Below are 27,197 nucleotides of genomic sequence, written 5' to 3'. Positions count from 1 at the left end.
CTAGTAGGTTAAACAATTTTTGCGTCTGCAGATAAACTAATCAGAGCTTAGAAACTGAGCAGTGGTGTAGTGGCTTCAGCATGCAACTTTCATCCCTGAGGTCGTAGGTTCAAACCCTGACTGCGCCAATGGACTTTCTTTATGTGCGCATTTAACATCGTGAGGAAACAGACCTTAGACCCAAAAAATCGACAGCGTGTGTCAGGCACCGGAGGATGATCACCTACTTGCATATTGATTGAAAAAATATCATACAACAGATTCAGAAATCAGAAATATATAGATAATCATAAAAATATAATTTAATTCCTCTTTCAGGTAAAAAACCTTCATTGAATTACAAATATTGGTTTATATTAATTATTCAACTTGTGACAAAATAATATTTTCCGAATTTTAACGAGTCGGCAAATAAATCAGTACCTTGGCATAACAAATCGAATTAACGAAAAATTCGCAATTTTAACGCGTAAACTGCATACAAATTGCATTCAATATTAACGGAAATATTTATTTTTTACTGGATTTGCCTGTGATTTCGTGAATTTTGGAAGATTTTTGAGAGCTCTTCGTTAGATGTTCATTTTTTATGGCACTAGAAGGCCAACGCACAAAAACGGTCGTCGTCGCAGTCCATGATTGCCCATTTTATAAGGTGCGTTGCCGCCTTTAAAGGACGAAGTATCTATATCTCGTATATGTTCTGTAGTCTGCAGTCATACAGATGCCTGCAGAGTACAGAACAACTACGAGTAATTACATGATATTTTACAATACAGTGTTATTTAATTTTAGAGTAATTTAAATTAAAGTAAAATGACTTAATAGAATATGATAAATAGCGTATATCTTACGTAACTATCGACTGATATAATTAATAAGATCTCGAGACCAATTACGCAACTTGAACACCGAGTGTCTAAATGCAGTTTCTATTCCCCAATTCTCAAAGACATGTCACCGATGTGTCCTATAGTAAGAGATATACATATATAACATAGATATATAAGATAGTGCAGATATTTGTCCCAAATCAAATACGGAATACGGCAGTATTCCTATGTATTCTTTACATCTTACAGTTCTTAAATTTGTTTAATACTTAAATCCACGAATTATACATACACATGAGATAAATTCTCTCTATTCGATTCTCGGTGTATAATAATAAACGCCTGCTTTGTTACAACAATAACTAAGTATATTTCCAACACTTCTTATCCTTAAACAACCACACAGCTTACAATTTAACGTCCGTCTTCGTCAAGCGGATCGGTCCGAATAACCTCACTTATTTTAGATCGTATCAAGACTACTCTTCATTATGTTTGTCACTGTCGGTATCGAGTCAATCAACTAACTTACATCGAGTAAAACATATTAAACAAATACAATCATCAAATAATCTATACTGTAAATTATAAATATTAATTATAAACATAATAAAATTGTAAAGTAATAACATATCATCATAAATTCGTTACATCGTGAATCAAGTACAATCATCAAAATAAAGTAGCTTGTAAATTGAATATAAATATTATTTAAAAATAAACGTGATTTAAATAATAAATTTGTAAAATAATAACAAGTAATCTTAAATTCATTACATTCGGCCGTCCGACTACGTGCGATCTCCTGACGCACGGTATATAATCATGGTAAGGTTTTATAAATTCAAATAAGTACACTAACAAAATATTTTAGTTGCATGTGACCTAATTGTAACCTATCTATACATTTGGTTTTTATCAATTATTCATTACATTCATATAATCATGGTAAGCTTTTATAAATTCAAATAAGTACACTAACAAAATATTTTAGTTTCATGTGACCTAATTGTAACGTATCTATACATTTGGTTTTTATCAATTATTCATTACACACACATAAATAATAACAAGCCAAAAAAAACAGGGACTAAATGGTACGTAATTCACGTTGTTAAGCAAACAAATTACTAGTAAAAACTAAAATTGGAAGTGAAAATTGTGGCTTGTAGTTTATACTATTAAAACAATATATAAGGTGTATTTCAATAAATAAATATGATTAAACCATAAAAATTTAACGAAATAACCATTAAATGTATCGTAAAATTCTTAAAGGCCGCTTATTAAGAATGTGAAGGAAATATAAATTATTATTATTTATTAAAGAAAATCTTTGTTCGTTCGACATCATCGCAGTGTCAGGTGTCTTTCTTTCATTCGTGGTGTTTTTTAAATCAGCTACAAATGCTGTTTAAATTATTATTGTATTTAGTTTTTTTTTTAATTGGAACCTATATTTACTGACGTGACAACGTTTAATAAATCGTTGAATGCCGGCTGCACGCACGAAAAAGCATGACTTAATGTCCCGTTACGCTCATTGTCACGATACGTTCATTGTACGCTTGCGCCGCATCTATCACTTTCCCACTCGACGACTTAAGAATGCAATCATTTCATCAATTTTTTCAACGTTGTCACGTTAAACTATCGTCCGCAAACCGACTTTACAGACACCTTTTTTTATATTTGCTCATTCTAAGTAAAGGCAGGTTGAATAATTTAAACTTGCTTAGTCTGTGACATATTACCTGTGCTTCATGTAAAATCCTAGTCCCGTGTACATCCGAAGGTCGTTTTTTACCCCAGCCTAAAATTACACATGTCGTATGAGGCGCCAAGAGTTGATGAGGGTTTGGTAAACACGCGATACCATGACCTAGATCTTGTCTTGCAGGTGCTGGTAATCTGAAAAAAATGAATTATTTTTATAAGATTTCGTTGCTAATTAAATATTGTATTATTTAGGTTTTAGTCACATACTGGTTTATCTAAAATAAATCCTAAACTCTAGCTGGTGAAATACATATACTAAATATACTAGTGAAACTACTATATTTGATGTGATTTAAAATTTTTACTTTACATCACTTTAAAAAGCTCAATATAACATTAAAAGGGTATTCAAAAGATATACTTAGCAGCTTATTTAATATCTAATATCAGAAGTCAAGTTATTGTTAGTATCGGAAGTCATCTCGTTAATCCTTTAATAAAAATGTGTTTAATAATTTTCAGACTACATTTAAGATTATAGATTTTATATGATAGACTATATTTTATGTTTATATTATTATTGAACACAGAAATACTAAAAATATAAAATCAATTATTATATCAACAGCAAATATTAATTTACTTATGTTTATACACGCATACACTAATTATCCTAAACCTACATAAGCGAAGCCTAAACTTACAAACTACATTTGTAAATAATACCTCTCTGAGGCCGTTTTGATCTCGTAATGCCCACTGGGTCCTTACTAACGAGTCAAAGAAACGTTTTCTTTTATATTTCAGTTCTTCAATCGCAAATTGGGCAGAATATTCTCGTGGGTAAAATAAAACATAGTATTTTAAACCCGTAGATTTTTTATCAAATACAATAATATATATTAATAATCCAGTGGCCCTAAAAACCTGTATGTTGGCTTCACAAAGCATCCATTTAGCATAGATTAGCTTTCTGTGTTTGATTTTTAAATTACAATGTTTAAGATTTGGGAATATAATAATAATAATATTTATTTATTTCTCACAAAAACTTACAAAACTTCATAACATGATATGTTACAGTAAAGTATCTAAAGAATTGTCATTCTTCTTTGGAGTAATTGGTATTGTTTATGTGAGACTGATGCCTGTTAAAGGTTGTGCACCTGTGTTACAGGTCATCAGGCCTCCACCACTTCGGATCGACAAAATGATAATAAGTAAAGAATAGACAATTATGGTTACAGTATGTATGTTAACAAAATAAGAAATATATACGTTTTTCTACAATAGTATAAAACATAAGGAATATATATGTAACAATGTTACGAGTGCATGAGTGAGTGTGTGGGTGAGTGGTTGAAAAGTGTAATCAACTATATGTTAGGTCTCAGTAGCAACTCCAACTCTCTATAAACTGTGTTCGAAAGCCAATCCTTTAACAGTGTTTTTTTTAATTGTGGTCGGTCAGCGGGTAGATGTTAGGCAGCCTATTTAATTTATTTTAGATGTAGTCTGCCTGTATATTGCGTCTAGCGAAGTCATTTCTCACTGTCTAACCGACGACCACATTATTTTTTTTTATAAAAGCAGCTTACTTACAACGGGGAAAATCTACGTGCCTTAAAAATTGTGTGAATCGGTTCTTGGATTTTGACATGAAAGTCTCTCGCGATGTTTTATTTCCCTGTAAAGTTGATTGCGTACATTAAATGGAACATCCCAAAAATATAATATTTGCGCACAGCCAATATTCAAACTCACGACAGACTTCAAAGTCGTTCAAGCTAAGGTCGTCGCTAATATGAAATGACAGTAAATATTAATCGCAAAGTAATTATCAACGCAACATTTCCTATTTACGATGGTAATACTTTACAACCTACCACAGATCTGAGTTTGTTTTGGACCATTTCCTAATAGGCAATTAAGTGATCGCTTTTTGGATCTAACACGTGCCGGCATCCTCACAATGTTTTACTTCACGACATATGTGAGTTAAATGTCCACATAGGCAGAAAGTCCATACGTGCACAGACGGGGATCAAACCTGCGACCTCTGGGATGAGGGTCGCACGCTGAAGTCACTAAAACTGCTTCAGTATGTTGGCGTTACGTAAAATAAAAAATACGTTTATTTTGGAACATAAGATCATCAAGGTATCACTTATTCCACGTCATTAAATTCCAACCTGTAGGCATCCCTACTTATCGGCAAAGAAGACAGAGGGTGTAGGCCGAGAGAAGAAAAAGCCGGCAAAAAGTCTCGGTACTCTTTTAAAAAAGCAAATCATCAAACAATACTACAATATTTAAAACAAATATAGCAAATGAATTATCACTGCAATTTCCAAATGTTCTAGTTATACTAATTTAAAGTATTGATAAGCAACCATAAATAAAACATTAATTATTCAGTCGTCGTAGTAATTAAACAAATTGTGAAATCTGTTAAACCTACGCCACAGTTAGTGTATACCGCTACGAACTTTAATTAGTTGGTGCAAATGTTCGGATTAAGCACGAAATTCTCGCTATAAACTTACATGTACTGGACGTTCTGTTTGTTTCCGTATTATCCAAGCAAGGCTTTTTAGTAATGCTAACTAAGATTCTTATATTTATTGAGACTGTCCGCCCAGGAGAGACATACGTTTGTAACACTGAAAATGTTTAGAACTGGCCAGTTAGAAACATTGCTAATGAAAACTTTTTTTGAAGTTCAATTTTAGAACTCTTTGGTAACCTGATAATATTGCATTCATTTGTTTTTTTTAAATTAAAACAAAAAAACAATTAAAAAAAAACAAACAAACAAAACAAACGGAAAGTTCGGGAGGAGGCCCTTACAAAGGTGTCCTTTTTAAACAACACAAAGAAACAGAAATAACGATAACGCCCAAAGACTAAGAATATAATAATAAAACTAACACTATATGTATTATATAACATAACGTCCCTGTTAAAAGCCTTGTAACATTTATTATCGTAGTCAAGTTTTATCCATAGTAGTTGTGGATTCAAGCTCGCTTTGTAAACAACGTTAGTTTTATTATAGAGAAAATGAGCGATTACCGATATATGTTACATTATTAAATGCCATAGCGACCCCAAAGCCGAAATAACGTGGCTGTGAAGGAACTACCAGTCCCTGAATATTAGGAATTCTGATGTGTCTCGAGCATTTTAGCCTTGCTTCTTCAAAGCCTCGGCTCAAACATTTAATTATAAAGCATGAAAATATAATTAAAAAAATATTTAGAACGTTTATTGTTACTTACATAAATGTTGAAACTACTAATAGCAATTAAATGTCGATCGCTAATGCAAAATTTTAATTTGAGCGTAGAATTGTTAAACTGATTTTCTTTTAAACACGTTTTATCGGTATACGAACGGAGACACGATAAATACAAATATTAAATTTTTGTTAACAATACGATTTTTTCTCGGAAAGCCTGCGAGGGCTTCATCTACACATGAAAGTACATAGGATTCTGCATTGATATTTCAATTTGTCTTCAATTAAAGAAATAAAAAGAGAATTTTTATAATATGTTATCGTCATGATATACGTATAAAATCGAGATCTATCCAATCACAATATGATAACAAAAGTTCTCATTGATATCTGTCATATAATTGTGTGTATATAACTGTCGTATAATTTTTTTGTCGAATTTCATATTTTACAGCCTGTTGTGTTTTCATGTTTTATACAGCCTGTGTTCTTAGTGATTCTCCTAAGAAAAATACATCAGATTTGCTACCACACCTTCGAATATATTCATCAACAGGTCTACCTCCTAGGTTCGCGCCTTCTGGAAACGGCGGACTGAGTGTTTCAGCTCAGAAGGGCGTGATTTGCTGCAGTTTCTTAGTAGTAGTAGTAGTAGGAAGGTATTTACAAAAACACATTATTGGATTTACATTCCCTAATTACCTCAAATTCTGATAAACACAAGGACACAGAATGCAGATGGGTAAAACAAATCACTTCAAACATAGAACTCGGCCGATATTGTTATCTCACAAGGTGGTAATAAATATGCGGCTTATACGGAAGCTATTACAATACTTTAGGCAATTTATTTCGCACGTTTGCCAAATCTACCTTATAGGCCAAAAGCGATCGTGAGGAAGGCTTGATAAAGTTGAATATTTTTCCAATTATTTATCCTGTGGGCGTTTAGAAAATCTAAAACTCTTATAATTTTCGTAATTCAATTACGACTAATCACAGTAACGCGTATTTTATTAAAAAGACTATAGGGTACAAATTTAGAGAATACCAAATGTTAATCACAATTTTTTATGAACGATTTAGTATGTAAAATTTCTATCTTGTCATTTAGTTTTAATTATAAAAAATCGACTTTTTTAATTTAAATACTGGTGTAAAACAAACTTGATTTGTTATATTTTATTTGTCCTAACAACATTGTACATAACTATGTTAACGCAACTATCAAATATAACACCAATTTTGTTCTAAACTCTAAGCTTAAAAGATTCTGGAGCATCGCATACTGTAGAATCCTCGCAACTTATCAAACACATCTGTGACCTCTTGTTATGATCACTACATAACACCATGGGAACAAGCCGCAATAAAGTGACTTGTCGTTGACGATTAGAAACTCTATATACATATATAAATGTGGCTTGTAGATGAAACAAATATGTTTCATAATATTAAACAACGAATGGAGTTTCTTATGTCTCATACATAAGTAAAAGTCAATATCTATTGGTAGTTTTAATTCAATAAACCCTGGAGAGTTCTTTGCCTAATTCTAAGTTCGAATATTTGCGCAGAAGATCGAACAAATTCGCTTGGGATCTCTAGTATAGGAATTTTCCCTTTAGACATAAACCTGACGAAGGTTATATTAGTTTATAGAGGCAATAAATTTCACTCACTAGGGAAATAATGGAATACTTAGATTTTATTATTCACAAAAACTTGCCACCATTTTGGGCGATGCTGGGTTGAATTAAATCTTAGAAAAATGATCACAATTATGACCATAATCAAATTTGACGATGAAAAATATAAAGAGTAACGTTCTAGGTGTTAGAAAAGATAAAATTCTTTATTTGTGAGTTGACTAATAGTACAAATAAAGTTTAAAGTGTTTTCAAAGAAATTAATATACGTACGAAAAATTTTAATACATGTTCAATGTCTCAGCCGTATTTGTAACAAAAAATAATGTTTCCTATCGCGTAGTTCCTAAACTCAGTCAGACATGCCTAAAAACTCGGCTGAGTTATATTTTCTACATCATTTTCAGAATCAAAGTAACTTACTATCGTTAAGTTTGTAAAACTAACTGTCTTAGCGAGTACCTTGGATCAACATGTTAACTGAATAAAATTAAATGGAAAAATATACATAATATAACATAATATGGTACTAACGTCAAATATTTTAAGCGTTTATGGCCTGGTACGCATACTGCTGTGGGCAGCTGGTTCCACAAAAAGGTGGTGCGCGGCATAAACTGCCTCGAAAAACGCGCATTTGTGGAACGGCGGACGTCGAGGTGAATTTCATATTCTGCCTCAACGTCCGACGATGAAACCCAGCTGTAGGTATTAATCCGAACAACTCCTCTGAACACTTTTAATAACAGAGACATATACAGTGGCCTGAATATTAATCTAGGTCTGTGCTAAATTTCTAATATCTAGATCTGTCTCCAGAGATATTATGGGTTAACTCAGCTGACAACTTTTCCCATAAGGATAGGCACTATCATGATTGCTTTTGCTTATGCAAGATTAAATTGAAGTTTATATGTCAGGTATAACATAAGGTATATTCGTTTTACAGGCGCAACAATGTATGCAGTTCGGAATCTTATCCTTTGAATCACTCCGAAACGTCTGAGAACGTCTTAACCCTGTCTAACACAGACTACTTTGCTAACCTAACCTAACCGGTGTACCGATACCTCGATAAATAATTTACCAAAACAAACTGAGGGTAGGCTTCTGGTTGAATTTTTATCTACCCGCTTAACTTAAAAATAGCCGACCATGATTTATGGTATACTCCAAGCTGATTTTTATATTGGAAAAAGATTAGGCCAAAAAGTTCTAACATCCTTCTAAACACTGTATGCTGTAATTATTTCTCAATTAAATAATTTTTCAAAGGCGTTTCTGCAGGTTTGCATTAATTAAACGTTATTATATTTGACATTAATAACTTCAAAGGGAACATATCTGTGGTTGTGTCACTTTATAATTTATCGTTGATGGCGTATGGCATTTTGTCAATATAATATTACAATGAAATTCTAAAATTACTGTTAGTGGTTATGGGTAATTAATTCGGTGCGGTCGCACCGACGCTACGCGCCAAATTATTTTGCTCTGCGCACATTTCATTCTCTCAAGTATAGTGAAGTTAGCAACATGTTAAAACTGCATGTCTTCGGCCAAGATAATGTAAAACAGATTGAGACACACGGCAGAGTATCAGATTATCGAAGTCTACATGGTCGTAATCAGAAATATTGCCGCCTATCCTAGATATAGTCTGCCTGTCAGTCATTGTCTGAACGTAATAGCTATCGTGTTCTTCTAACAAAAAGCAATGTTAGTAAACTTTTGTAATACCTAGTCTTACCGCAACATAGCAACGTCGTTGACAACTGTGTCTGGGTCGTACTGGGGATGAATGACCGCTTCAGTGACTCTCATTTCCACTTCACCATAACCGCGTATCTGTAGATCATGTTCGCCCAATCGCACATAGAGACGTTTTCGTATACAATGTGCCGCGGTGACCACCCATCGCAAGGATACCAGTGTACCGCCGCAGAATGCTTCCTGGAAGAAAAGTTTGACGTTCTCAAGTGTTACATGCTAGCTAAGCTAGGTAGCTGCCTCTCCTACGATCTTAGTTATTATATTTACGTAGACATACCAACGCTCTGTCTTAGTTATTATAATGACGTAGACATACCATTACTACTAACAAAACTATTATTTTATGAACTATATATTATACTATTATATTAAAACTATCGTTTCAAAACTTTTACTAATTGTAATTATATTCATATACCTAGAGTTGCCTGATACCTAGAGTTATACATAGTCAAATATTTATATATTCGTGTGGATAATAAATTACGTAAAAAATTTTTCAAATTTGTCCAATACAAACTCATCAACAGTATTAAACGTCTACTATCTCTGGACTTACGTCCCACATAATCTGCCGGCTATAGCATAACAGGTTTAGCATAATCTTGTATTTATTCTAGTCTTACGCATTTATCCATTAACAAGACAGTACATGTACATAAATACTAGACATCTCTTACACAAACTCAAAAATACACACTGTTTTAAGATCTCATATTTTTTTATATTCTTTTTTCACTTGTGTTTTGTTTGAAAGTTTGTTTACACTATCTTGATGTTGATTTTCGGTTGTAAAAGAATCATTAGCGATTTTTTTTATTTCTCGTATAGTGTGACGTAAGAATAGCGTTTGATTAATTATCTCGACATAATTTTGTTTTTTTTTTCGAAACAGTATAATCACTTCAAATAATCACCTTGTATCGGTTAAGAACAGCGACTTGCCAAATCCATTTTCCAGGTGGCGCTGGCCTACCACCAATAATCCTAATCATATCTTGCATACGAGCCCTTAGTCTACTCGTCGAAGATCCTCGGTATCGTCCAAGCCTTCCACAGGTCATAGACCGTGAAAATGATCTGGAATCTTCTTCATGGATTGCTGGGGCTGGTGTTGGTAGAGATTCTACCTGGTAATCTGAAAAATACGTAATATGATAAATATAGTGTATAGTAGAATGCTAAGCTAAAACGTTAAGACGGCTGGAACAGTTAGAGTATTTTTATTTTATTTATTCCTTGAACTCAGATGAAGGTTTTTATGGAGAGGACAATTAAAAATTTGCACGGAAGAAAATAAAACCTAATTTTTATTTCAGACAACTGAACAGTCTCTATGTATCAGGGTAGAATAGAGAAATGTTCCATATTTTAAAATGTATCTACTTAAAACAACCGCTATTAAAAACACATAAATAGGCAAAACGAAGTTCGCGGGGGCAGCATGTTTATATTAAAAATTCTGTTCAGGTGTATTTCTTTCTCTTTTATATACTTTCACTCATTTCTTGCGATATGGCGAAATCAAATATGACATTATACTTTCTTGCAATTCCTAAGTTTTACTCAATAATTCGATGTTACATATACCCCCTATTGCCACTGGATCTACAAATTTACAAGTTAAACTTTGAGTTTGTGCCAGTAAATTGCATGAGGGAATACCTTGATACATTAATCGTTACTTGAGTATATTTAAGTGTATTAAGCATCTTAAGATACCTTTAAAAGCCTTCGCCAGCCAGTCAATGAATAGACTGATCGAGAATTCTCTATTTAGGTTGGAGAAGCACACACATAATTATGTACATATTTCCTACACAGGATTTTTAGATCAACAATGGTCACAACTCAAAGAAATGTAACCGCGATCCCCACCTCTGTTGCAGTTCAGAAAGCAAGACTTTTGTACATTCTTTTGGTTTGTTCTGTAATTTTGATTGCTACCCCATGTGAGTCACTCACTATTATCCTTATGAAGTGTAGTCTATTCCCTGTGTAGTAATTAATTTCCAAAGAGGTTTCACTTCTGATATTTGTACTTTGTACGCACGTGCTTTTTTTATAGAACAGACAAGAGACTCATCTGGTGTTAAGTGGTACCGTCGCCCATGGACATTCTTAATGCCAGAGGGTTCACGAGTGCGTTGTCAGCCTTTTAAGAACAGGTATGCTCTTTTCTTGAAGGACCCTAATTGGTTCGGAAACACTTAAATATGTGACTTTCCAACTTTACAACAAAACTTTCCACTAGTTCTCTACCCGCTGTGGTTACCCAACCAGACAATATCATAATAGATAGATAATAATTCTTCTGATTAGAGACCCAAGATTTTAATTGTAGCCCCATTGTAATTAGACGAAAAAGTCGAAGCTAAAAATAACTTAAAACGTTTTCTTATAAAAATTATGTTGTTTAAGTTTGCAAAGTTAAATCGGGTAAGTAAAATTCTTAATGAATTTGTACCTCCCGAAATCCTTCCCGATCGTTCATTAAGCAGAAAGTTGGATTTTAATCTCTGTGATTTTATTTGGTTACATAAAGTTTATTCTAAGAATTTGAACTTTATTAACGTTCAGACGCGTTTAACATAGATGCTGCATACTAGGGCTTATAAAAATACTTCGTAAGTTTATTATTTGTAGAGTCATCAAATATATTTTAAGAATTGGGCAACTTGAACTGGAATTTATAGGTCAACATTAAACGAGGAAATGCTGCCAGCGTTAAAGGTACACAGCCTCCAGGGGCGAAACTTTCTTTTAATTTTCTTCTAATTAAATTTTAATTATTTTGTAAAAATTGTATATATTTGCTATGATAATTTGAATTATATTTGATATAAAACAATGAAAGGTGGCTCATTTGGGGTACTTATTAAACACGGTAACATTAAGATCTATATACTTTTTTATTGATTGGAAATATAATTTACAGTCAAGCGGTTACTTGTAATAGTGACGTGGGGAGTATGAGCGTCCATGAGGTGCAATGTAGAGTAGAGTAGTCTTACCAACCAATACTCATCAGCTCGCTATAGACGGAGTTCGCGTTCTGTTAACCCGTACCTCCGTTCAGAGTGTTTACTGCGCTACTGTGAGCCCAACTTCCGAGATGCCCAATCCAAAAAGTACAAACCCTGAGACTTTAGGGGAAAAAACTTGACTAATATTTTTTTTATAAGAATTCTGGGCAATGTCATTTCCTACACCCTCTGTCCTATTTGCCGATGAGTAGGGATGCCTACAGGTTCGAATTTAATGACGTGGAATAAGTGATACCTTGATTTATCTGATGATGATCTTATGTTCCAAACTATTATTTTTTTATCGCTAGTACGTGTCCTATTGTTGTAATTTAATTCATTTTTTAAATATTTAATTAATTTCTGTGGCCTGATAAAATGAATACCTTGATCTTTTCGCCTGTGCATCTTCGCTCGTATCCAGAGGTGGCAGTAGCTTCCCTCCAAATAACAATATGCAGACTGTTTTATTACTTTTCGTCCACAGATTGTCCATTTTTGGCAGTGCCTGTAAAATACAACTAATATAGAAAATGTTGTATAACTCTTGGACATTAGAAACTACATAGTTATTAGTAAGTGTAGCTGAGTTAATAAGTCTAACTCGGGCAGTATTTATATAGTTCTCTTAACTTTAGTCCAATTCAATATGTTTGTTAGTTATTAGTTTGTATAAATGAAATTAGTCAATTAATTAGCTTTTTTTTTCTTCCTTCCTATCTTCCTTTTGAGTGCTGTGCTATATACGAGTAAGAAAAATTAAGTAATTAAATAAATAAATATATTTAAATTATTAAGTTTTAAGGTTAGTTATTACGTATATTAGAATTAACTACAATTATATTTTTAACTTGTTTGTTAATTGATCATACAAGTAATTACGACTTCTATACACAGCAGAACTATTGACAGAAACAAGATGTCTAAGTTGGAGTATCTAGAATATACTATACAAATTTATTCTTACCTCTTCCTTACAGTCGTGCACTTTTTGGAGCAGGTGCTCCAGCTGGTCCAGGGTGAAAACCCCATAAACCTCTTTTGGACATCTCCGTTGTCTAATTGCTTTAATCCCACCTAAAATTAATAGATATTTCTATAATAATCTTCTCCCTTTGTCAGATGCATCAATAAATAATATGAACATGTAATCGAAAATTAGGTGTTGGTGTGCGCCGCATCGTAAAAATTCACTCTCATTATTTTTCTCCATCGCGCGAGAAGAAGTACAACTTCAAAAAAACTTCTCGACTTTAGCCACTGGGGCCTTTTGTCAGACTGGTCGAGAATATATATTATATATAACTAATATTGTAACTAAGGTATGAATAACATCTACTGATTCTTTTGCCTTGAAAGGTATTTTTATCATATTATGATTTGTTATCTACTAGACTTACCACTTTAATTTTCATACGTCCTTCCTCACTATCTTCCCGTCCTCGCGACTCACGCGCCGCGCAACTGTAAACACGGTTTGTTTCCGTACATGAATATCAACAAACTAATTCTAACGTTTCCTTGCTCATAAGTATCGCGATACAGCGAAGAAATGCTGCCAGCCAAATATGCCGGACCGAACTTCTTAAAATTATTCAAGCATTATTTTATTGATTTCATTACAAACAATATTGAAGTGGTATTTCTAAAAATGTGGGTTTAATTATGTTAGATTGCAAAATAGATTCGCTAGATAACAGTGCATTAAAACATTATATTACAATTCTTTATTTGTTTAGCTATTATTCATAGAGTTCAGATTGAGGCATCCCTAGTAAGTCAAAGACCTGTGATAGGGAAGATTAAGCACAGTGAAACCCGTAGAGTTCTCATGTGTAATTAACACTTGAGCGATTGGTGAAGGTAATAGTTTCCTAACTATTACCTTCACTCGTCATAGTAATTATATGGGCGTATGTCAATCGCCATTTCGCACTTGTCCAGTGTGATGAAATATGTCATTGAACATATCTTAGAAGAGTGAAAATTAACATGTTGATGCTGATGTACCTACACATTATTTTAACAACAAGAATGGCCATTATCTTACTTTTACTTACTCCCCCTTTATTATCCTATTACAACGCAATAACGCTAACATTGAGAACAGTAATTACAATATTGTTACTGTTTAAAAAATTTCATATCAAGTGTCAGCTGTCAACTTAACATGTGTCTATGATTTTGATTATTAGTCTTTGCAAATTAATTTTTCTTTTTTTTAATTACCACAGACGATAAAAACGTGTTATGCGAAATATGCATTTTTTAGAGTTTAATAAGCAATTAAATAGTCTATTAAGAAGAAGAAATAAAGTCTATAACTTTATTTCTTTGATTTCATTACGGTCAATCCACTTACATCTAATACCTACCGAGCAACTTCAATTCTGAAAGAATCGCCGCAAATGTTTCTACGTAAGCAGTGTCGCCGCCTAGTTTTACGACCGGCTTGGCATGCACTCCACCTTCCCAATTCCGAGTAAATTGGTGTCTTCTCATCACCTAAAAGAGGATTAAAGCAATAAAGCTAGCAAGCTTCTAATTCGTTACATTTTTGGCTTACACTCCAAATAGTTTGCCCGATTAATGATCCTATAAATTCTATTATTTAACTTACATTTATTCGTAAGATAAATTTTGTAGCTAGTATCTGTGTCCAGGGTTGAACTGTTATACTAATACTTACAATGATTCTAGGTGTCCGTATAAACTACGCCCCGTAATTATAGTGAAAGACGTAAATAAAAATCATGTTTGCTTATATTATACCTATGTGTAATTATTATTATTATTATTTATATTATGATCTCTACTTTCTACGGTCCTGCCATCCTCATCCTCACTTCATCCACTTTCATAACATTCGCTATGCATGCTCATCGGCTTTGGGTACTTTGAACATTTTTATATGGACGGTAAGGCCTAGCCAACTAGATTGCACCATCCACTTTTGCCTTGTATATTCTTATTAACTGCTCTTCCTCCATGTCACTTTTACATGGCCAAATCACCAAAACCCTTTCGTATCCTTTCGCTATTCTCTCTTTAAACCCATAGATAAAAAAGAATCAGTGGCTCTACAACCTTTTCTTAATCTGTTTCATGATCACTTTTAAATATAATAGGCAAGTAGGTGATCAGCCTCCTGAGCCTGACACATGTCGTCGACTTTTTGGGTCTAAGACATGTCGGTTTCCTCACGATGTTTTCTTTCACCATTCGAGCAAATGTTAAATGCGCACATAGAAAGAAAGTCCAATGGTGCACAGCCAGGGATCGAACCTACGACCTCAGGTATGAGAATCGCATGGTAAAGCCACTAGGCCAACACTGCTAAACCCATAGATAGGTATATTATATATAAATAAATACTTAAAAACAGTACAGTGACTGTACTAATCAATTTAATATGGCTCACAATACTCACCGTTATCAAAATCTTTCCGCACGTGATCTTCAATAGCAACACCAGACAATACATCGCTATCGAGCTGAAAGAGACGCGAATAAATAATAAAATACAATAAATCTGGGTCAAATCTTTACCCATTGTCAAATTTACCCAATATTGAAATGCATTTCTATGCAATGGCTGCACAATTACAGTATAAATTTCCGTTTGAAATTGATTTCCGATAGTTGCCAAAGAAAAAATATAGCCATCGTATATAGCTATCCCAAAAGATGATTTAACGAATAATTAATATATATTAGAAACATATATAATAACACTTATATGCTAAATATGCAATGTCAATCTCTCGTTCAAATACAACTTAACAAACGCATAATTGATACATTCGGAAATGGGCTGATCATTTAAAAGCAATGTTAAACGAATTTCAAATAGGATTTTTCTAGTAAAATTTATAATTTGAAGTGTTACAGTGATATTTTTATTACTTTTTGTAAAATTCATGTTTATTGTAATTGTCATGTATTTATATAATAATAATAATAATATAATATATAATAGGTTGTAACGTATACTGTAAAAATGTGTGATATACGATACACACACTTAAAAAAACAAATGTATTGTAAATAAATCCTTTTGCTAATTAATTATTTTTTTCAATTTATGTGATCAACAATAATTGTAAATTTTTCGGTTTTTCTGCTAGATCTTTTCCGACCATTTGTGCAAATGGAAGGTAGAATAAAAAGTATATTTTTGCCAGTATTAACTCATCAATAATTGATACTTATAAAGATATACAAGAAGCTTTACAAACAGCGGTTATATACATCCTCTAAGAGGCTTTTAATAGAAAATAAAGTGCGTAAAATACAAAATAATATTACGTATGAAATTGATAAATTAAACAATACTTACATTATGACTTAGGAACATTTCTAAATCTATAATAAATAAAATTAATGATATATGGCACAGCCGCGTCATTTTTCCTCCTACGCTAATGTAGTACCGGAAATCGGCATCTGAAAAGTTTTAAATTCATTGAAACCAAGAAATACAAATTACAATAAATGGTATTCCAATTTACAATTATTTTGTCGCAAAACAGGCAAATGCTGCTAACGTAAAGTTACACTGCCACAGAGACCAAACATTTTAAATTGTGTTGAAATTTTTATTTATACATTTATTATTATTATTACTGCGTTGAAATACAAAAAATAATAATAACTTAATAGTACAAATACCAAACATCGCAAATAATTTTCTACTTTTCGATTGCGATTCATTTTAGCTCAGTTATACAATTGATTTATTGAAATAGTAAAGTGCTCAATAGGATTACACAGGACAGGAAAAAATGTTGTCGAAAAGTACACAGATTTATTCATATAGGTATACTTACCTATATAATCATACTAAGTACGATTATGAACGTCTATGGAGGAGATGTTAAATTGATTCTAAATTTACTACCAGGTCGCAAGTCAAGTGCGTAGAGTGGGCAAGAAGAACTGCAAGAAACTCTCCGCCACTCTAACTCTATTAGGCTTGTGGTACTTTTAAGGTCTTTAAGGTTTTATAGGTCATGGCAGGTAAACCCATAAAATATATCGTAAATACTTTTTATTTTTAACAATATATTATTTACACAATCATGCACTTTAGCAAATTTATATTAAGACAATACAATTTGTTTTTAAAACATGAAACCCACAGAAAAATTAGAACATATAAATAAGATGTTTAAATTAGTTATTTTAACCTAGCAACATATTATCTGACAGCGTCACACTAAACAATAAGAAAATGTCAGTTCAATTAAGACATTACATTCTCTCAAACAGTCATAAACCCGTGGCAAAAATAGTTAAACAAACAGTGGATACAAGACAAAGCAATAACTCTTAGTGCAGACACTTGCGCCTTTTATGTATATAAGGATTGTCAAACAAAACAATGGTACACCCATTATGGTATATAGGTCAAGATAATAGACAAAACTCACCATAGGTGGCTATGAATGACAGCCATTGTAGACAGATCTTCGAACCTGAAAACAAAACGCATTAGGATTTTGTCGACTTTATCGTTACCCAACGAGTGTCTAGTATCGACTCGGGTTTTCGTTATAGTTTCGTGTATTTTGTATCGCAATTTCGGATAGCGTTTGTGACGAAAAGGGCTAAAAATACCACTGAACGTTAGTTCGTCTATAGTCTATGTTAAAAGACTATCAATTTGAACGGGAAATTCGCTACACAATTTTGAACACCTTTGTCCAGTGAATAAATTCGGCGATTTTTTAATCACTTTGGAGTGTGTTTGTGCGATACTAAGATCTTTTTTAAAATATTGAACGCTAATTTACATTATCTTTTTCTATATAATGTATGTATTTAGTACCTCAACGTTAAACCCCTAAAAAAATATCTACATAACTGCAATCGTGGTGTCAAAATAGAAATTGTAAAACCCATACTACACACTGTACTTAAGAGTTGAGAGCAAAACTTTCGAGTTTTATTTTCTTTTAAAGAAGTTATAATGTGATTTGGTTTTTGTCCTGAAGTTTGAAAGTCGCTATCTTGGGAGAGCAAATCTTCTTTTCAAACTTAATTATTTATATTTGTGATAAGTACTTTTTAAACCCTTATCTATTATGTAACTTTCATTTTAAGAATTGTCAATGTCTAGTGCCAATCAGAAGCCAAAGCCTATAATTCCTTTAATCTTTTACACTTAACGCTTTTATTACTTTACACACGAGAATTTTTGCATTGCAATGCAGTTTTTGGGCAAGTTCTTTTTTCTTTCTATTGCAAGTTCTAGAACATATTTGTCCTATAGGCTTCAAGCCTGTCACAAACATAGCCAATAATTGTACGCGACAATTAAGTCAAATTGAAAGGCTATTCAATATGATTATCATTCTTAAACTATTTTTTTTTATAGAAAAGCTGGCAAACGGGAGGAAGGCTCATCTGATGTTAGGTATACCGCCGCCCATGGGCAGCGCCAGAGAGCTCGCGAGTGCATTGCCTTTTAAGAATTGGTACGCTGTTTTCTTGAAGTCGAATTGGTTCTTAAATTCATTAGTGGGCAGCTGGATCCATATAGTGATGGTGTGCGCTTAAAAAAACGCTCTGTTGTATAACGACGAAGGTCGAGGTGATACGGGTGGAATTTCATATTCTGCCTTTGTCAAAGTATCTCTACATTGTCATCAAATGTAACCTTTTCCTAAATATATTATACCAAGCCTTGTAAGCAAGGTCATATAAAAATGTGTTAAAAATTAATATTCAAAAGTGGAGTAGATGAAAACTTTAATATAGGTTATTAAACTTTCTTAAGGAAAACCGAGTTTACAAAGACCTCGCTGTGGATAGGACGTAGTTGCTTGAGACCTACAATAAACTATAATTTAAGACCTCCTTTCTGCGTTTATTGAATTTTTTATGAAAAGCCTTAAAAAGTTTTTTAATTTCGGTATGCCCGTCAAAAGTTAAGCATTTAAAATAGTTGACTTTATGAATTTTAACGCATTTAAACAGTTTTAATTACTTTATACGAGAGCCTTGAGATAATTGAATATTTATGAAAGAATACTAAGTAGGTTCTAATTTAAAAAAAAAACTTTTTCCATATTTGGTTATTAGACGACCTTGTCGTTCTTTGGTATTTTTTACCCCTACATTATCATAATTATCATATAATATTAAAATTCTTTTATTTTTTATTAATTTTTAAAACCGACCACGCCATTTCTCATGAAAACATTTTTGAATTCCAATTTTAGAGTTATTTTTTTCATTTCATTCATTTCAAGAACTGAAGATAAAATTCGAGGTACCTATTCCCTTTACGACCCTGATGAAAGCGTACGAAAACGAGATCCCTTAGAACCCATTGCTTTTCCGAGTGGTAAAAAGTGGTCTGGTGTAAAAAGTAACGGAGATTACTTCGAAAAAACAATAAAAGTATTAGCAACTCTCTATATTAATCCGTTTTTTGATAACATTTTCAGGGTTATCTAGGTATACGTAACTCTGAGTCGTTAGTGAATTCTTAGCCTAAATATACAATACATTACGTAAGAAGTTTATTATAAGTTTTATTTTAATACTAGGCACTTGCCAGACTTCAACAATCAAACAAACGTCTGTCTAACGCGCAGTAAAAGTTTTCCAATGACTAAGCCGATCGAACCGTATACCAAACGAAAATAAACAATGGATTTTAATTCGAGTCTTTCTTCTTTTTTTAGATCAGTTGTTTTATGTAATATCACGAGAGTTCATGGTTAAACCGTGGCCACGAATTTCCCATTTTCGTTTTTATTTTATCGCCAAAAAAATAATGTATGCCTTTACTGCTGTCACACACCATCACACACCAAATTATTTCCAAACTATTTCAACTTAGGGTCCTTGAAGAAAGAAACGTACCAATTTTTAAAAGACCGCCAATGTAATTGCGAACCTTCTGGCAATGTGTGTCCATGTCCATGGGCAGCAGTATCAGTTAACATCAGATGCAAGGTAAGCGTTCCCTGTTATATAAAAAGAAACCATTCATGAAGGATTTTTAACTTTTGCTTTATTGCCTGTTTAAGATCCAGAGAGTTATAAGTTGCTGGCTTTGACTACTATACTTAATTTGAAATATTAGTACTAGCAAATTGCATATACAATTATACAACATTTCTTCCCCACATTTAAAAAAATCCAAAGTTATGACGATAATAAGGCAATTACTTTTCATCTAATGAAAATTATTTACGTACATTAATAAATAGTTGTAACTAATGTATGAAGTTTTTTGAGAAATAAATAAAGATTATTATTATTATTATCTTTTTTCCTCTCAGAGAGGAATGGCGGGATTTGGAGGAGGCCTTTGCCAAAAAAGGGCACAAAATGGAAATTTGTTTAAATGTATATAAAATATATAATGTAAAATGCATCTGAATAAAGGCTATTATTATTATTATCTAACACTCCTTATATCCCACATTACGCACATTTATTTGTGTAGCTTGCCGGAAACCATTGCATGTCCCAAACAAAAATTTATCGTTACGGAACGTTAGCTTCAACCATAAATCTTTCTATCACCGCCCAACCCTGCACTAGACCTTGCCGTCTCGTCAGATGTCGTCAATCTTTGCATAAATACTCAAATTAATATAATTGCTCTTAAACGTTAACTATAGTTTATGGCCGCTATGATGTCAACTATTGAATAATAGATTTGATTCGAACCATATTCGCGATACCATTTTGATATCATGACCAATGACCATTAATAGACAACAAGCGTTTTGTTCCTTCAATCTTCGGTGATAAAACCTTCACAGAGAAACCTTCTTGCTCATTCAAACCTTTAGGAACCCTTGAGAATGGCTGGCTTATTGTAATTAATATGTGTTATTAAAATTTCAGGGAAGGTTTAAACGATGGGAAACATAAATAATGAAAAAACGCAATTGAATTTTTCAATAAAACTGCTCCCAACTGGGAAATATGTAAGAAAGAAATAAAAATTTTCACTTGGTTGCCAGCCTTCAGAAACTGGTGTTCTATAGCTGTATACGAAGTATAAGGTCCGATCGCTTTGGTTTCAAAAATTGTCATAAAAAATTCACAGTCATGTTTTAAATAAGAAGAAACATGTTATGGTTGTCTAGCAACTGTTATTGCCGCATAAGCATTAAGAAAAATGTGCTGTCAAAAATATATTTGAATCACAAATAAATTATTATTATTGTTGTTTATTCATTTGTGATAAATCTGTGTTTCTTGGGTTTCATTTGAAACAAATCAATGATATGATACTTTCTCTCTATGGTATCTTTATTTCTATAATTTTTTTGGCCAAAAGTCTGACCACGTCGAATAAAGATATATTTTCAATAGATAACAATTTACATTAATATTACATTTATATGTATTATTTATTACCGAATTAATTACATATAAAGTAAAAATTTGAAACACTTGACTTGTCAAATAAAATAGCGCTGAAAATATTGTCGTTAACAAATGTTATAGTTACAAAAAAGTACGAATAAATTTAATACAAATAATAAAACGGTTTAATATTGAACTGAATTTACAAAGACAATGGTAAAAAGAGATCTTTAATACTCAGAACTACGAGTATTCGTAGTTATGAAACATTCACTAAGCTGTCTGAAGACTGACCGCAACTTTTTGAGTGAAACTGAGGTTTTTTTATTCACACCTATTTCATACCTTTGCTAACATCTGAAGATGTGAGGACTCCAAATAAATTGGCAATTTCATTTCATCATATTATATATTATAGTTCTTTGTCAATTTACATATATTTGGGAGAATTAAATACACGAATCAATATCTATATAAAACTCTCGTTATATGTAAGCAATAATGCGAAATCTTCCATATTAAACGTATTTACGTGAATAAAACTGAGTTGATGTTTAATTTGTAACGACTTTGTACCACGTCTTTTTTAAGTATCTAAAAAAGTTTTTAGCATGTAATTATTAAACTCAAATACCCAGGTCAAATTTAAAATTCACTTAAATATTTTAAATAAATTCACACAGAGATATGTAGCGGTCAATTTATTTATTGAATTTTATTAATTTAATTTTGAATCCCATATACATCAGCGTGATTGTGCGTAAGTTTGAGGCAATCCAGATGATGTCAGTCACAAGAAAAACTATTTGCAGTGCTTCGTTGTGGTTTCCTTCAAAGTGTTATTTATAAATTAATCTTGACTGATAAGATCTGTTCTATACTATCAATACTGAAAATTATAGATCTATTTTTGGTTAAACTAATCTTAAGACTAAAAATGTAGTATTATACACACACTATTAGTATTAGTTTTTAGTATTTACAATATTTTTAACCTGCATAGTTATAACAATAATTAAAAATTGATAAATAAAAAATTGTTCCCTGTGATAGTGTACTGCCAGTGGTGACTGGTCGTAATTGAATTCGTGTAATCTGTTTCTACTATGTATTTGCGTGTTGTTCCCACGAGTATGTAAGTGCATGCTCCTATTTCACCATGCCTCCTGCTGATAGAGGACAAATCTTTGTTTTTAATTTATTTTATTATTCTTTATTACTCAAGATGACATATGAACATCAATCATACATTTATGCGCCTATTAAAACGCCATGCGTCGGAATTTTCAAGTTTACAAAGAAAAAAATCGTCCGTCATAGAATATATGAGGTCGTGTTTCGCACATTCAGTAATTAGGTCAATTACATTAACGTTTACAGTTTGCAATCTTCACTAATCACTTTAATTACAATCCGCAAATCATTTTAACTAGATTAAGAAAATCTAGTTTATGTTTGAATTCCATTGAATACTCGACGCATACACATTTGTGAGTCATGTTTTGTGACATGTCGACAATTTTTTTGCCACTAATTTAAAAGCGGGAAAAAAGCTAAACTAAATCCCTTAAAAAAATTGACTCATAAATTAATAAATGATTCTATAATAATATTTCTTATCTTTGTCTTTACCAGGAGAATTAAATGTATTAAAGGAAAGTTAATGAATTTATATGAAGGGGTCATTAGTCTTATTTTCGAGAGTCGAAGACAACTCAATTATCAGATTGTTTCACGGACGGAAGAGCTGAATGAAAAAAAAAATGAATGATTCAAATCCTGAAATAAACTGTGTGTACTTAAATATAAAATAATTATATTTAAATAATGTATTGCGTAAAATGTCAGTAACCTTGTGGTTATAAATAGGGTCACAAAACAATAGTTTATGAATAAACTCAAGTTCAATTTTCGTTATTTTTATATAAGATAATAGCGATTAAATGTAAGAAAATATATTTTTACACGGACTAAAGAGATATCATAAATATTTGAAATTGCGTAGAAACACATCGCGAGAGTTTATTTTTAATATTATTTATTTTCAAATTCTGTTTGCCTATAAGAAGAGTATATTTTTTAAACCTCTGTCTAAAGCGGATAAAATAAAATTAGCCAAATTTAAACAACCAAAAATTAGTATATTTAATACTTCATTTAAATATTTAAAAAAACACGTGTTAGAAGTTTCTTCGGTGTACAAGATAAAAATGTTTTTAAAAATTTTCTATTTCGCCTTATACATACATAGTTTATCTATATATATAAAAATCAATTGCTGTTCGTTAGTCTCGCTAAAACTCGAGAACGGCTGAACGGATTTATCTTATCTTGGTCTTGAATTATTCGTGGAGGTCTAGGGAAGGTTTAAAAGGTGAGAAAAATTCGAATAATTGCCGGGAAAATCCTCAAAACAGCATTTTTCTATTTCCCATACAAACGTTTTCTAAATAAAATGGAGAGTCAATTTGTAATTTATTACCGCTGCATAAAGTTCAAATTCGCGTGCGCGTTGGAGGACCTAATATCACGTTCTGAAACTCAACAAAAGTGAAAGTGAATCGCGAACGCGACAAAATTGCATAGTCTCAAAATACATAGTACATAAATAAACACAATTTTAGCTAACTTCAGTTGTTACTCTGTCCGATTATTTTTTTATTTTAGCTAACTTAAGTTGTTACTCTGTCCGATTATTTTTTTAATAAGACTATATAGAAATCGAAAGATAAATCAATAATAATAAAGACAAATTAAATTATGGTTTCCTTCAAATCAGTCGACACCGTAATGAACCAGGATGACGTAATCAACTATCCCACTGAGTTTTTAAATTCACTGGAATTGCCTGGATTACCACCTCACAATTTGCAGTTAAAAGTAGGATCAGTTGTCATCATGCTGCGTAACATTAATCAACCTCGACTATGCAATGGAACAAGACTGGCTGTGAAAAGACTGATGAATAACGTCATTGAGGCGACAATCATAAAAGGAAAATACAAAGGAGAGGATGTCTTGATTCCGCGGATACCGATGATTCCAACGGACTTACCATTCGATTTTAAACGCTTACAATTTCCAGTACGTCTGGCCTTTGCGATGACCATAAATAAATCGCAAGGACATTCTTTAGAAGTTTGTGGAATCAACTTGGAGTTTCCCTGTTTCGCGCATGGACAATTATACGTCGCGTGTTCGCGCGTCGGAAAACCGTCTTCTTTGTTTATTTACGCACCACAAAACAAAACAAAAAATATAGTTTATGAGAAAGCTTTAAATTAATTAACAGACTGTATTTTCACAGTGTGTGTCTGTGTATATCAAATTTAAACCTTATAAATAGCCAGTATTTCAGGAAAACTCTGATTTCTAAGTAAGCAACATGATGCATCGAAAATAATAATAAAACTTCATGCTTTATTCAATAAATGCTTTTTCATTAATAATTATTTTGTTTGTTTTAAAATCATTTTATACAAAAGATTAGGTCTTTTATTTATCGATGAGGCAGTACGAAGTCTGCCGGGTCAGCTAGTTTAAATATATAAAAAAAATCTACATAATTAAAGAAATTGACATTTTTTATTAAAAAAGTTTAACTGTTAACTTGAGGGTGTCGGTTTTTTGTGACGGTGTGTGCGCACATCTTAAAAAAATACTATCATCATTTTTCCCTAATGCGCCAAAAGAAGTATAACTTCAAAAATACCTTAAAACATTCTAGCTATTGCCTGTAATTATGGAACATCTTGAATTCCGGGCTAAACAAGGAAGACGGAATTTTAGTGAGCTTTTTATAGCCTTCCCCCTCATTCTTTACCTTTATTAAAATTAAGAAATTGATCTACTAATTTAAATACTAAATGAAGGTTAAAGTAGGTATAAAATAAAATTGATACTGTCGCAAAATTAATGTATTTTTTTAAGTCGGCCCAAAATTGTATTTTTATTATTTTAAAAATATTCTTAAAACTAAAATAAATATTTATCGCCTGTCGTACGGTACTAGTTTTGAAAGTAAGACCTAAATTCATCAATTTTGGTTGTTTCAATTTAGTAATCCCTAATATAGACTTAATAATGGTTTGCGCAAATATCAATCGATACATAATTCATCGCGAAATCGAAAAATGTGATATTTTTCTCAACACACTCCACACAATTATCTAAAACTTATTTATGGCTTTAAATACTGATATGAAGAAGAACTTGAACACATATGACCCTAATATGTATAAAATCAGACACACAAATCTAGGCAAACGAAAAGCTTGTAACAGCACTTGTTTTTTTTTTTCACCGCAAAATAATTCTGTAGTTATGCGTGCATTGTTTATATTTCATAGGCACTATTTAATGTATGGAGATATTTTAAAATCCGTTAAGTCTTATGAAAATTAAAAGTCGTACAAATTGCCCTCTACGCTCGATCCCAACGTCAACTCTATCACATGTGTTTTAATTAAAAACCTCACAGGACGTGATACTGTTACCACTTCAAAGGAATTAACCACAATTTTTCAGCTTAAAATTATTATTTTATCGTTGGGATGAAACTCGCAAATATTTAACTTAAACATTGGTTTTTGTATTATTAATAATAATACAAAATTATGTACTTACAAATGACAAAAATGTCAAAATTCAAAATTATAAAATTATTTATTCCTATAGGTAACACAACGTCAAAAAAAAGGAAATATGAAATTCTAATGTTACATATACTGCCAATACTCAAAACAAAGGGGAGAAAACCAAAAACTAACAAAAATATTCAGTTCAAATAAACTTTGCTTTAAAATATTAATTTTCACTCTAACAATAGAAATAAAAAATATATGTGTACATAATATCTCATTTCCCTTATATAAATATTTTGATAAGTTAAGATTACTCACTTCAAATAAATCCTAAACAGTCGGAAGTGATGAAAATACTGCCATCCGACGCAGCCCGCTCCGTTCCGTATTCAGATCACACTGCGCACGCGACGCACGAATCTCACGAACATTCTCTATCCATAGAGTATTTTAGTATTTGGAAAAAATCTCACTGTCATAATTGCAAGAATTCTTTAATTAAATGTATCAGGACGGAGTTTTATGCCTGTTATCTAGCATCATATCTATATTTAAATATATTTAAAAAAATATTCGTTCACCAATAAAACATTGTTATCTAATATATTCATTTACTTCCAGTAAACCGCATCTCAGTGCCCAGATAGCGTGGCTAATTGAGGACGTGTTTTCTGAATTTGACTAAACAAAAACTTAACGATCAAATCAATACCGTAGGAGTTAAATGCCTTCGTGTGTGTTATGGTGCGTAAATAAATGACGATCGAAAATGATTTTATAGATGTTAAAATTTATTAAAGCTATGTCTATGACGCAGAAATACTATCATAGCTTGCTATCTTCGTAATTTAAAAAGTGATTCCAATGTTTAATATTGAGGTTTCTTACCACACCTACGACAGTGAGCAGTGTTGGCCTAGTGGCTTCAACATGCAACTCTCACTCCTGAGGTCGTAGGTTCGATCCCCGGCTGTGCACCAATGGACTTTTTTTTTATAGTACAGGGGGCAAACGGGAAGGAGGCTCACCTGATG

At 32.2% G+C, this 27,197-nt stretch overlaps 1 protein-coding gene across 1 annotated transcript in view; it reads right to left on the bottom strand.

Moving 5' to 3' along the window:
* Positions 1–26,576, bottom strand: part of LOC110994692 (vitamin K-dependent protein C) — a 30,822-nt gene extending 4,246 nt beyond the window's left edge. The window contains exons 1-11 of the mRNA XM_022261489.2: positions 26,482–26,576; positions 17,674–17,718; positions 16,581–16,687; positions 15,672–15,735; positions 14,617–14,746; positions 13,642–13,705; positions 13,209–13,318; positions 12,628–12,749; positions 10,133–10,353; positions 9,193–9,395; positions 2,588–2,744 (exon numbers count right to left, since the gene is read on the bottom strand). Of these exons, the coding sequence (XP_022117181.2) occupies positions 2,588–2,744; positions 9,193–9,395; positions 10,133–10,353; positions 12,628–12,749; positions 13,209–13,318; positions 13,642–13,705; positions 14,617–14,746; positions 15,672–15,735; positions 16,581–16,649 (1,140 nt within the window). The 5' untranslated portion in view covers positions 16,650–16,687; positions 17,674–17,718; positions 26,482–26,576. The remainder of the gene's footprint in view (positions 1–2,587; positions 2,745–9,192; positions 9,396–10,132; positions 10,354–12,627; positions 12,750–13,208; positions 13,319–13,641; positions 13,706–14,616; positions 14,747–15,671; positions 15,736–16,580; positions 16,688–17,673; positions 17,719–26,481) is intronic.
* Between the last annotated feature and the right edge of the window lie 621 nt (positions 26,577–27,197).

This window comes from Pieris rapae, chromosome 12 (genome assembly GCF_905147795.1).
Source record: "Pieris rapae chromosome 12, ilPieRapa1.1, whole genome shotgun sequence".
NCBI lineage: Eukaryota > Metazoa > Arthropoda > Insecta > Lepidoptera > Pieridae > Pieris > Pieris rapae.
This window is presented reverse-complemented; position numbering and strand designations above follow the sequence as displayed.